General features: G+C 58.7%; 1 protein-coding gene across 3 annotated transcripts in view; it reads right to left on the reverse strand.

The window, feature by feature from the left end:
- Nucleotides 1-695: 695 nt before the first annotated feature.
- Nucleotides 696-13,456, reverse strand: part of MMD2 (monocyte to macrophage differentiation associated 2) — a 46,608-nt gene continuing 33,847 nt past the window's right edge. For all 3 annotated transcript variants that reach the window (XM_089320852.1, XM_002723068.5, XM_089320851.1), the window contains 2 exons: nt 12,859-12,928; nt 696-8,221 (listed from right to left, as the gene is read on the reverse strand). In XM_089320852.1, the coding sequence (XP_089176978.1) occupies nt 8,018-8,221; nt 12,859-12,928 (274 nt within the window). In that variant the 3' untranslated portion in view covers nt 696-8,017. The remainder of the gene's footprint in view (nt 8,222-12,858; nt 12,929-13,456) is intronic.

A 13,456-nucleotide genomic window follows, 5' to 3' on the forward strand; every position in this document is an offset into this window, starting at 1 on the left:
AGATGCTGCCAGGGGCCCTGGTGCTGTGGCATAGTGGGTAGAGCCACCGCCTGCAGAGCCAGCATCCCATATGGGTGCCAGTTCAAGTCCCGGCTGTTCCACTTACGATCCAGCTCTCTGCTATGGACTGGGAAAGCAGTGGAAGATGGCCCAAGTCCTTGGGCCCCTGCACCCATGTGGGAGACCCAGGTAAGTCCCTGGCTCTTGGCTTTGGCTTTGCCCAGCCCTAGCTGTTGGGGGCATCTGGGGAGTGAAATCAGCAGGTGACGATCTCGATCTCTGCCTTACAGATAAGTAAGTAAATAAATGTTTTTTAAGAAGACTAATTCATTATTCAGGGTCTGGCATTGTGGCATAGCAGATAAAGTCGCCACCCGTGTCACCAGCATCCCTTAAGGGCTCCGGTTCGAGTCCCAGCTGCTCAAACTTCCAACCCAACTCCCTGCTAACGCTCCTGGGAAAGCAGCTGCAGATGACCCGAGTGCTTGGGCCCCTGCACCCATGTAGGAGACCCGGAAGAAACTCCGGGCTCCTGGCTTCAGCTTGGTATAGTCCTGGCTATTGAGGCCATTTGGGGATGAGCCAGTGGAAGGAAGATTCTGTGTGTGTGTGTGTGTGTGTGTGTCTCAGTCTCTGTCACTCTGCCTTTCAAATACTTAAATCTTTAAAACAATAATAAATAAAAAGACAATGAGACATGTTGAGTTTTCCTTTATTTAGGTTTTTGCTACTCTTAGAAACTGGTGTTCACAGGATTATTCTTCTCAATACAAATGTGTATCAAAGGCTGAGTTAATACAAAATCGCCATTTCGCAAACACAGAAAGGGTCCAATACCAGCAGGACGCGGTTTCCAAAGTCGTGCCGCAAAGGCCACTGTCACACACTGCAGATGCCACAGGTCCACGTTGCTGCGCGCACAGAGCGAGGCCGTGAGCGGCAACACTGCTGGTGCTGTAAACAGGGGCAGCCGGCGGTGCGCTCAGCATGAAGCCAGAGCCCGGGCAGCAGGTGGCTGGCGGAGGCACCGGAGCCGATGCTTCCTTTCTCCCAGCTCCCACTCAGGTGCACTGCCGCCCTCCCCCCTACCCCCAAGTCTCTGTGACCACCCAGCCCCAAGAGTCCGCAGGACGCCGGGCCACGGCCAGGACAAAAGACCCCAAAAGCCAGTCTTGTGCTCCTCAGCGGGGTCAGGGTCCTCAGGAATTGGATTTTTGCAAACTCCCAGTTTCTTCCTCTGCACCCGGCCCCGCGTGAGCCAGCAGCACCCAGACTCCCGAGAGATGGCACCATGCTGACTCCTGCCAGCAACGGCGAGCAGGAAGCCGGGCCCCTGCGACCGGAGCGGACCACCAGGAAGAGTCCCCAGATTTTAGGGTTCTGGGTCGTAAAGCCAGTTTAGTGGGCTGCAGCCAGCAAGTTGAAAAGGTGCTAAGATCGGGGAGGGAAGAGACGTGGAGGCCAAGATGGGAGGGTGCTGCGGCCTGCATGTCTGCACCCCCCTCCCTCCCACCCCGGTTCCACGTTACAGCCCTGACCCCACAGTGCTGGTCTTAGGGGTGGGCAAGGCGCTTAGGTCTTGGGGTTGAGCCCTGGTGCATGGGGAGAGCTGGCTTGGTCCTTCCACCGCCAGGGGCACAGCCGGAGGGCCAGCTCTGTGAGTCAGCAAGGGGCCCACAAAGACACAGAAGGTGCCAGCACCCTGTGGTGGGGCCTGCAGAGTGGGGAGCAGCCCGCCGGGTCCAGGGTGTCTGGGTCCCGGCTAACTGACCAGCTGCAGGCTGGGAGGGGAGGCAGACGCAGTGGCCCTGGGGCTGGAATCACAGTGCACGGCGTGTTTCTTAGCCCGGTCTTAACCAAGAAGGTTTGGAAGACACCGCCCTAACACACAGGGGTCACAGAGTGCCCAGGGCCTGTCCCAGGTGACTGAGCGGGCACGGCTCCCGACCCACAGGTGAGCTCTGCCCCGAGGCGGCCCCTCCCCTCCTCCCAGCACATCCAGGCAAGATGCCCCGAGCCCGAGGCCGGGTTCGCCAGGAGCGAGCTCTCACTGCAAGTTCAGGGCTGTGTGGGCACAGAGACCCCTGGACCCTGACGCCCTGTGCAAGACGGATACAAACAGTCACCTCATTTTCCAAAAAATGCTGCCCCTTTACCTTGTGGGTGCTGGAGGCGACAGCTGTCTGCCTCACAGCAAAGGGCGTGCCCAGGGCTCAGGGCCACGGGCTGCTGGGCAGAGTGCCCCCATCCACCAAGGGGACCCTGGGAGCTCAGACAGTGATGACAGAATCAGGGCCGTGGCAGTGGGAGACAGGGCCACCTGGGGGACCCTGGGGAGCTGGGGCTTTACGTGCGGTCCCAGGCCTCAGCCACCTGGGGGTGTGGAAAGTGGAAGATGTGACACCCAGGGGTCGTGACCTTGGATGACCTTGGGCAAGTCACTTAATTTCTTAGAGCAGCCTGGGCTTCCCCCTGGAATACGGAAACGGTAGTTTCATCTGGACAGGTTTGAGGGGAGAAGTGAGGTCACTTCCTGTTACACCAATAAAAACAGGGGAGGGGGTGCAGGCTAGGGAGCTTGGGGCACAGGCAGTGGCACGCGGGTGAGCCAGCACCCCAAACCTACGAAGCTCCCGTCTGCAGCACCTGGCAGTGCCGTGGTGTCAACACGCACAAGGATCCTGAGATTCTAAGAATCAGTCCCCAGGGGACCACACCCCACCCACCGCCTTCCCCCAGTGCAGCATGGGATGGGATGTGGCCCCCTGTGCAGCCAGCAGATCAGGCCTGGTACACGCATGGCCTGCCTGCCCTCTCCACACCTATACCTTGCAGACTGTCCCCACGGACGGGGACGATGACAGCCGTGGGGAACCGTCCGTCCAGAGGCCGCGACTGGGGGCACAGGCAGAGGGAGGCCCGACCGAGCTAACCTCCTTAACACGGCCCACGGAAGACACGCTGAACGCAAGGGAGCCCCCGGACACAGGCAGAACTCGGAAGCCCTGGGCACCGCTTCTGCGCGCCCAGCCAACCGTGGTCACAGATACTCCGGAAGCAGGCTCTGTATCCTTGTCATTATTCCCCAGCCAGCACCCACATGGCGGTGGGTAACACACGGCGCCTACGGAGGATCTGCAGTTACGGGCAACAACGCCACTCCACAGACGGCTTGTGTGCGGGCACACACGCGGAGCACACGTCCAGACGTTTTAAGTGGGACCCGGGTGGGTGTTTGGCACAGTGGTTAAAACACTGCTTGGGATGCCTGCATCCCGGACCGGAGGGCCTGCTTGAACACCTGGTTGCTCGGCTTCTGAGTCCACTTCCTGTTCACGAGCCCCCTGGGAATGCTGCCAGTGATGGCGCAAGTGCTCCGGCCCCTGCCACCCACAGGAAAGACCAGGATGGAGATCCAGGCTCCTAGCTTTTGCCTGGCCCACGCTTGCCCTGCTGGGGCCATCTGGAGAGTGAACCCAAGGATGAAAGACTCTCTCTCTCTCTCTCTGCCTTTCAAATAAAGTGAAGATAAAGAAATACAAATTATTTTAAAAGTACGAGAGAGGCCAGCACTGTGGCACAGCGGGTTAAAGCCCCAGCCTGCAGTGCCGGCATCAAACATGGAGGCCGGTTTGAGTCTCAGCTGCTCCACTTCTGATCCAGCTCTCTGCTGTGGCCTGGGAAAGCAGTAGAAGATGGCCCAAGTCCTTGGGCCCCTGCACCCATGTGGGAGACCTGGAGGAGGCTCCTGGCTTTGGATCAGCTCAATTCTGGCCATTGCAGTCATTTGGGGAGTGAACCAGTGAATGGAAGACCTCTCTCTCTTTCTCTGGCTCTACCTCTCTCTGTAACTTTCTTTCAAATAAATAAAACACATTTTTTAAAAGAGAGTAGGAGAAAGTGTCTATATCAGGAGGTACAATACTATCCACAGAGCACGGCCATGAGCAGCCATGCATGGCTTGAATGGAAAACTTTCTCTGTTAAAGAAAGCTGGCCCTCGCGGGAGGGCCCCAGGGTCCCTCCCCAACACGGGAACGTCTCATCGTAGGGCCTGCTGTGCCCCCGGCCCCGCCTCATCCTCCTGTCACTCCGGGGCCCTGTGCTGCAGGCCCACCGGGGACATGCCTCCTGGTGGCACTCAGACCCACTGCGCCCTGCCTGTCACCCTGCCCAAGTGCCTGGGTCTGGCTGACGGGAGCCAATGCGGCTACTGTGCGTGGTCCCGGTCTGTGACAGCAGCGCTGCTGGGGCACAGCCAGCCCCAAGCTGCAGGGGGAGACCCTTCTAGGACAGCGGTGCCCCACAGGCTTTGAGCTGGGTGTCCGGGGGGGCCCCAGCACCCTCCCTGGGGGGCTCACAAGGCCTAACTCTCTCCATCGTAACAGGGTGAGGTCACGTGTCATTCTCCCTCTCAGCCTTCAGCCCCTGGACTATGGCTTTCCCCAGAGGCGGCCGGACACGCAAAGTCACAGCAGCCCCAAGTAAAGGCAGAGGGGCGTCCAGTCTCCTTCAAGGCCAAAATTCACTGGACGTGAATTCATCTTGCTTGGAGAAACCGTTGGTTTCTATAGAAAGATGGGTACCCTCTATGAGCCTCTAATGGGTGTGCTCTCTTTCTCAAAGCACTAGATGTCCACATATTCTTAGCATTCACTTCTGATAGGACAGACGGCTACAGATGGAGCCCACCCACAGCCCACTGATGCCCTCAGTAACTTGTAGGGATACAAAGGGACCCCAGGACCAATGGGTCATGGAGTCCCGGCCTGACAGCCCAGCACACTCTTCAGTCGCAACGGCCCAAGTCTGTGCCTGCACTGGCCAGCCCGGCGGCCACCCCCCACTCCCCGCCCCATGGCGAAATGTGTGGGTGGGACTGTAGGAAGGGACTAAAGTAGCCGCCCACAGCCATCGGCCACAGTGTGGACTGAACACCTCCAGACCACAGCTGCCACCGCCCTACCTGTTGGGACGCCCCAGTTTTAGTTACGGGGTGCGGATCAGAGGGAGGGGCGTGCAGGGCCAGCTCAGCTTTGCTCCTGGGAGTAGCCGGGAGGGGGGGCCGCACCTTCCACCCTCCCCCGGGGCCTCCGCTCTGGGCTCTGCCCTCCCCCTGGGGTGCCCAGCGTGCAGGTGGACGGGCAACTCAACTCCCTGTACGGCTGGGCAGGTGGAAGCCCAGGGAGGAGAAGGTGTCAGCAGCTCCTGCATCCCCCACTTCCCATCTCAGCCTTTCCCAAAACGCCCCAGAGCCCCCTGCCCTTCTGCCAGCCACACTGCACTCCGGGAACCCGGGACAAAGGAACCACATGCACCGGCCACCTGTGGGTCATGAGGTCCTCAGCGGGCGTCTCCTGCCCCCAGGCCAGAAGCCTCGCGAGTGGCCTCAAGGAAGGGCTGTGCCGGCCACGTGGAGCCCAGCCTCTTGTCCACGGCTCGCACCCACGGTCCCGGGGCCCTGAGGTGCAGCTGCCAGCGGCAGAACTGGCAGACGGCAGGGTGGCGGCCACTTATGGCTGTGTGCCCCTGGACAAGTTACTCAACCTCTCTGCCTACCAATCAGTGAAAATGGACCTTTTTTTTTTTAAACACAGCTCCCAAGCCTGTCAGTCAGTCACACCCCCAGCCTGCATGGGGCTCCAGGCCCAGCGACAGCTGGGGACGGGGGTGGGGGTGGGGCAGCAGTGCTGGACGTGGCCAGTCGGGGCTGCTGGGGCAGAGTGTGCGCACTGCTCCGTGTAGGAGGCCCGAGCCCAGCCTTAATTGGAGCGTCTGAACCAGGACCGTAGCAATGCTACACACCAGGCCTTTCGCGGTTTGTTTGTTTGTTTTTTAATTAACTAATTATTTTTCAGCTCAGCTTTTCCCTCTAGGGGACCACCTCGGGGGCGTGGGCTTTCCTGGAAGCAGTGGGTCTGGCCAAGAGCAGGACACCTGGGCATCAGCCAGTGCTGTCTGCTAAGCTGGGAACCCTGGAGGAAGTCACCGAGTCTCCCTGGACGGGAACTTCCGCGTGACCCCCGACCCCATGCAGGAGGCCGTGACCATCAGGGGACAAGGCATCTGTGAAAACCCAGCTCCAAGACAGGCAGGCACCAGGACTCCGCCTCCCCCAGCTTCCTGCACCTGTTGCTGCAAGCCCCGCCCGGGACGTCAGGGCACAGCGGGAAGAAAAGGCTGCAGGCTGAAACCCAGGACTGCCGTGAGCGCGCCAGGCCCTGGCCCACCAAGACGGCTTAGAAACTCCCACCAGGCTCACCTCCCAGCCTGCCCCTCCCCTGCGGGCCCAGCCCTGACGCCCTGCCCCCACATTCCTGTCCAGCTGGGGAGGTGGCCCCGCTCTCCCGTGTGGATTCGAACCTGTGCTGGCCCGGCCCCGGCAGGCCCTGCCCTGCGCCTCACAGAGACGTCTCCCCAGTGAGCGTCTTCCCCTTGCTCCCGCCTCCTCCTACCTTCAACCCCTTTCCTCCCTCACCACCGTCCGCCGCTCACCCTGCCCCAGCAGTGCCGTCCTAACCAGGAGGAGACCCCCAGGTGCCACGGAGACCAAGCAGGCTTCCGCTGCCCTCACCAACCTGTCCAAAGCGGGCAGTTCCACCATTAGTGATTCATTCCTTTGACTGAGACTTCTGAAAAAGTGTTATCATTATCAGGGGGTGCTTGCCGAGTGCAGGCTGGGCATCATTGTTTGTTCTCCTGCATCTCCGAGCACAAGGCATTGAGGCCCAGAGAAGTTAAGAAACCGGCCCAAGCTCTCTCCAACAGGGGTTGTGGATCTGATCTCCGGTCTAACAAGACACAGTCCATCCCTCCAGGGAGGACAAAGGACGGGGCTCTGAGCCACGGTGTGGGGAAGCATGGGGAGTGACAGGAAACAGAGGAGCCAGCAGTTCCTGGATACGGATGTCTGAGCTGGGCTTTGAAGGATGAGCAGGAGTTTGGTGGGTAAAGGGGTGAACCCGGTCCCCAGCAAAGGGACTGACACCTGATGAGGGGCAGGGCACAGGCTGACTTGGGGACAGGCAAGGTCAAATGCACAGGACACGGAGCACCAGCCCAGCCACCCACTTAGCCCCCATCAGCGTCCGTTCGTCTGTCTTTCGGGATGGTGCGACTCCTATCTCGGCCCAGCATGGTGCCACTCCTCGGGAGGTTTCCTGAGTCGGAGCTCCCGCCCAGGTCAAGTCCTCTCTCCAGCCCGCCCCCCCCCCCCCCGCCCTCCAACCCTGACCCCAGCTGGCGGGAGACACTTGGTGAGCGCTCACACTTACACGTGCGTGCCCAGGGGATGGAACCCAAAACCTAGCCCGAAAGCCCCTCCAGCTCAGAGGCCGCTGGTTTGGGGGATGTGCGTGGACGACGACTGAGCGGCGGCTTGGACGCATGGGACTGCAGGTGGAGGAGCCCTGCTGTGGCCTGGGATGTGCCAGAACCAACCCCAAGGCAGCTGCACCTGCCCTTGTTCACGGCTCCCCAGCCGGGAGAGGCACAGAGGGTCCATCACCAGGGCCCAGTGCATCGCCAGTGGCTGCCTAGACCACTGGATTGCAAAGAATCCCGGCGCCTCACATGGGCTGCGATTGATTGGTGATGTCTGCCCAGGTTGCGGACATTCACCTTTCTGGAACAGAGGACGATTCTCCAGCAGGCTCCTCCTCCCCCCACCGAGGGTCCCCGGGACCCTGAGAGCAGCCCATCTTGGCCCGTCCTGCCCCCTTCTCTGAGTATGTGGGTGCTGGTTGTGGTTAGTAAACACTGGTCTAAAACAAACGCGTTACAGGGTTACTCTCCTCTGTGCAACGACTAAGTGCCCACCCTCTCCCTGGGGACCCCAGGGGCAGTCCGGCTGCCACTAGAAGCGAACGCGGCCCCATCCAGACACCCCCCACTCCCCACCCCGCTGCCCTGCACCCCCGGAGGGGCGGTCAGGCCGAGGCACCAAGCTCCTCCAGCTGGGGTTTCCGGAACGCCTGCGGCATCCAGGAGCCCGAGGGCATGTGGCGTCTGGGCCACCTCACTTGGACACCTTGGTCTGCAGGGAGCTGGGCAGGTAGAGGTACCTCCAGATGGCATAGTAGTGGGTGCCGGCGCCGAGCGCCACAAAGAGGTGCCAGATGGCGTGGGCGAAGGGGATCCTGCCGTCACTCTTGAAGAACACCATGCCCAGGCAGTAGAAGACGCCGCCGGTCATCAGCTCCCAGATGCCCTCAGTGTTGGGCTGTGGGCAAGGACAAGGGCGGGGCCTGGGTCACGGGGTTGGGGGGACAGTCAGCCATTCCCCAGCCACCCAGACCGCAGGACACGCAGGAGACAGTGCTGACCCAGAGCTCCTGGCTCGGAGCCTCGCGGTGTCAGCACCTCTCCCCTGACCTATGCTCAGACGTCACGTGCTCCGTCAGAATCTCAGAGTATCTCTGTGGCTTTTCCGCTTCTTTCTATTTATTTATTTTGAAAGGCAGAGTTGGGGGGGAGGGCTCTTCCATCCGCTAGTTCACTCCCCAAAAGGCTGCAACAGCTGGAGCTGTGCCAATCCAAAGCCAGGAGCTTCTTCTGGGTCTCCCATGCAGGTGCAGGGGCCCAAGGACTTGGGCCATCTTCACTGCTTTCCCAGGACATAGTAGAGAGCTGGATCGGAAGTGGAGCAGCCGGGACTAGAACTGGTGCCCCTATGGGATGCCGACACCACAGGCAACAGCTTTATTCCCTACGCCACTACAACGGCCCTGGCTTCTTATCTTTTCTGAAAAGCAGCCCGTCTGGGACACGCCCAAAGAATTCAACTCAGGGACTCACAGGGCCATCTGCACACCCACACTCACAGTAGCATTCCTCCCGGGAGACAGAAGGAAGAAGCAACCCCGGGGGCATGAAGGGAAGAATGGAGACACAAAACGTGAGCCAAGGCTCGGGGCCACCTCGCAAAACTCTCCCGCCTGCCACCATAGGGAGCGGCGGGAGAATTCAGTCACAGCACAGACCCCCTCTGAGACCCCCGTTCTACCACTCAAGACCCTCGGGGCCTCAACTGCACCGGACGATGAGGAGCAGGCTGGTCACCGGGGCTGGGAGCAGAACAAAGGATTTGTGCTTGTAACCTGCAAAGACTAAAAGGTTCCGGAGGCGGACGGCGCTGACGGGAGCGCAACAATGTGAACGTGGGGCCGGCGTCAGGGTGCCACGGGCAAAGCCACCATACTGGAGCGCAGGTTAGGTTCCCGGATGTTCCACCTCTGATCCAGCTCTGGGAAACGCGCCTGGGAAAGCAGTGGAGGACGGCCCAAGTGCTGGGACCCCTGCACCCACGTGGGAGACCCGGATGGAGCTGCTGGCTCCTGGCTTTGGTCTGGATCATCCCCAGCTGTTGTGTGCCTGTTGGGGAGTGAATCAGCGGGTGGAAGACCTCTCTCTACCTCTCCATCACTCTGCCTATCAAATAAATACATGAATAAGCAAAATGCATGTGCCCAATGTCCCCGAAGTGTACACTGAACATCACGCTGTGGTGGTACACGCTATGTTGTACACTTCTTGGCCCCATGGGAAAGCAGCAGGCATTGGGCAGCCACGATGTCACAGAGCAGAGCGCCTGGGTTTGTTTCCCACTCCTGCTTCTGACTCCAGCTCCCTGCTAAAGCAGACCCTGGGGGGCAGCTGTGACGACTCCAGTGACTGGGTTCCTGCCACCCTATGGGAGACTTGGATTGAGTTCCCCACGTGGGGAGTGAACCAACAGGTAGAATATCTATCTATCTATCTATCTATCCATTCATCTACCTATATCTATCTATCTATCTATCTATCTATCTATCTATTTCTGAAATGGAAAACCAAAATAACACGTGTCCATGGCAAAAAAAAAAAAAAAATCTTAGAGGAAACAAAACAGAAAGTAAAATGCTGTGAAGTAGCCGTGGCCGACCTAAGCACTACACGAGCCCAGCAGAACAGGAGGGGACCAGGCGGGGTGACGAGCCCCCTTGCCCCAACTCCCTGGGGGAGCCGCCACGCGCAGCATTGCACAGAATCCTTCCGGAATCCTCTCTGCACTCAGCGCACACAAACGCACTTCGTGCATTTATTTGCACGGAGCCAATCAGTTTTAGCTGAGTGGGCTCGGACCCTCCCTGCCACTCTGCAAGGCGACTTCCTCGTCCCGCGCACTCGCGTGCCCCTCGGTCTGTGTGACGGCTCCGCGGTGTCTCGGTGCACGTCACTGGGTCCCCAAGAGCGTGTGACTGAGTATAACTCACCTAAGAAGCAAACTGGGGCCACCCAGAGTCTTCCCTGCACTGTCCAGTGTCCTGCGCACAGCGCTCGCCCAGGGACACATCGCCCCCGTGTGGCAGTCACAGAAAATGCCCACGTCACCGCACCAGGGAGGTGAGCGAGCATGGTGCATTTGCAGAAGAGAACCAGACGACTTTTTTCAAATGGGAAAGAGAGGCGGGCAGTGCGGCACAACAGGTGGACAAAGCTGCCGTGTGGGACATCCCTGCAGCCCCAGTCAAGTCCCAGCTCCTCCTCTTCCGATCCAGCTTCCTGCTAACGCACCCAGCAGGTATTGGCTCAAGTACCTGAGTCCCTGCCACCCACGTGGGACACCCGGATGAAGCTCCTAGATTCTGGCTTCGGCATGGCCATTTGGGGAGTGAACCACAGAATGGAAAATCAACCTCTGTCTCTCCCTTCCTCCCTCCCTCCCTCCCTTCCTCCTTCTCTCTCCCTCCCTCCCTCCCTCCCTCCCTCTCTCTCTCTGGCTTCGGCATGGCCATTTGGGGAGTGAACCACAGGATGGAAAATCAACCTCTGTCTGTCTGTCTCTCCCTTCCTCCCTCCCTCCCTCCTTCTCCCTTCCTCCTTCTCTCTCTCTCTCTCTCTCTCTCTGGCTTCGGCATGGCCATTTGGGGAGTGAACCACAGGATGGAAAATCAACCTCTGTCTCTCTCTCTCTCCCTTCCTCCCTCCCTCCCTTCCTCCCTCCCTCTCTCTCTCTCTTTCTCTCTCTCTCTCTCTGGCTTTGACATGGCCATTTGGGGAGTGAACCACAGGATGGAAAATCAACCTCTGTCTCTCTCTCTCTCCCTTCCTCCCTCCCTCCCTCCCTTCCTCCCTCCCTCTCCCTCTCTCTCTCTTTCTCTCTCTCTCTCTCTGGCTTTGACATGGCCATTTGAGGAGTGAACCACAGGATGGAAAATCAACCTCTGTCTCTCTCTCCCTTCCTCCCTTCCTCCCTCCCTCCCTCCCTCTCTCTCTCTCCCTCCTTCTCTCTCTCTCTCTCTCTGGCTTTGACATGGCCATTTGGGGAGTGAACCACGGGATGGAAAATCAACCTCTCTCTCTCTCTCTCTCTCTCTCTCTCTCTCTCTCCCTTCCTCCCTCCCTCCCTCCCTCCCTCCCTCCTTTCCTCCTTCTCCCTCTCTCTCTCTCTCTCTCTCTCTCTCTGTTGTTGTGCTTTTCAAGTGGATGAATAAAATTCTTTAAACAGGGAAAAGACACGCAAGAAACAAACTGTCAATGGTGGTTGCAGCCAGGAAATCTCACTGGGGGAGGAGGTTGACAGATGACGTTTCCACACACGGCTGATTTCCTGCACTGAAGACGTAATTCAAATTCACATAGAAGGCTACTCAAAACGTGCATGGAAAACGGGATTAAAAGATAGACTCTGTTTTCACAAAAACATTGGAAACCCACGCAGATGGTTTTGTAATACGTATTTCCCCCACGTGGATATGCTGCAGTGCAAAACACATAATGTTAAAATGTCTATTTAAATAAGATCAAACATCAAGAGGCAAAAAGGTCATCTGCAAAAATAAATCACAGGGAGACTGCTGAACAGGAGGCAAAACGGGGATCTCACTGCCAAGTGTGGAAATTCACTGAAAGTCGGGGCCGGCGCCGTGGCTCACTTAGCTAATCCTCCGCCTGCGGCGCCAGCATCCCATATGGGCACCGGGTTCTAGTCCCGATTGCTCCTCTTCCAGGCCAGCTCTCTGCTGTGGCCCGGGAGGGCAGTGGAGGATGGCCCAAGTGCTTGGGCCCTACACCCGCATGGGAGACCAGGAGAAGCACCTGGCTCCTGGCTTCGGATTGCTGTAGTTCCAGCCATAGCTGCCATTTGGGGGAGTGAACCAATGGAAGGAAGACCTTTCTCTCTTTCTCTCCCTCTCACTGTCTGTAACTCTAACTGTCAAATAAATAAATAAATAATCTTTTTTAAAAATTCACTGAAAGCTACAACAAGTAGAGCGGTTTGGTCCCCTTACAAAACCAGACAGGCCCATCGGTGAGATCTGCCATCGCTCAGACACAGAGCCCGGTCTATGACTTTTACCCACAAGGAAAGGAGCCATTCCAAATGGGAGATAATGGGACAACTGGCTACTCCCTGGGGGAGCGACACTTGTAGGAGAAATCATAGTAGGAATAAAGAATTAAAAAGTTAAAAGCAGGGGCCAGAATTGTGGCATGGCAGGTAAAGCTACCGCCTGCGACACTGGCATCCCACATGGGCGCCGGTTCAAGTCCTGGCTGCTCCACTTCTGATCCCGCTGTCTGCTGACCGCCTGGGGAAGCAGTAGAAGTGCTTGGGCCCCTGCACCCACGAGGGAGACGAGGAGGAAGCTTCAGCCTGGCCCAGGTCCAGCCGTTGTGGCTGTCTGGGGAGTGACCCAGTGGATGGAAGACACCTCTCTCTCTCTCTCTCTCTAGCTCTGCCTTTCAAGTAAATAAAATAAATCTATAAATAAAACAAATGAGAGGGTTTGACAGTCTGACAGATGGCTCGGGCACTGCGGGTCACCAGCAGCCAGCTGCTAGGCGGGGAGTGGGGGGTGGGGGATGGGTACTCACCATCGAAAGGATGACCAGGGCGGGGAAAAAGCCCATCACGACGTAGCACAGCAACTCCACAAGCTTGTACCTGGCGGGAAGACACACGGCCTCTGGGCCTCGGCACCGCCGCCCCGGGGAGGAGACGGCGGGCAGGGATCCCTGGCTGGGACTCTTCCACAGAGGGCCGCTCCCAGCTGCACCTAACCGGAGTGGACACTGTGTCTCCCTCCCCAAGACTCGGCGTCCACATCTGTAGGGCGACACACTCGAGCCGGAACAGGGATGGCAAACATCGGGCCTAGCACGCACAAGGGCACTGCTGGTACTCAGCCCGTGGCAGGCATTACTATTCGATCCCAGCACCTTTCCCCCACAGGGCCCAAGCAGCCACTCTGAACAGCACTGAGCTGCTGCAGCAACAGTCCCTGTGCTGGAGGGACCCGCGGTGGCATCTGTCACTCCCTGCGGCTCCTCCAGCCCTGCGTCTCTCCCCACGGCCGTCACCCAGCAGGACGGCGAGCGGAGAGCCTGGGTTACCCTGTCATCTGCCATCACCGTCTAGGGCAGGTGGATAATGGGTGCTCCCGTTCAACAGACCTAAGGTGCTCTTAACTGT

Source organism: Oryctolagus cuniculus, chromosome 19 (genome assembly GCF_051225735.1).
Source record: "Oryctolagus cuniculus isolate XC-2025 breed Fujian yellow rabbit chromosome 19, ASM5122573v1, whole genome shotgun sequence".
Classification (NCBI taxonomy): Eukaryota; Metazoa; Chordata; class Mammalia; order Lagomorpha; family Leporidae; genus Oryctolagus; species Oryctolagus cuniculus.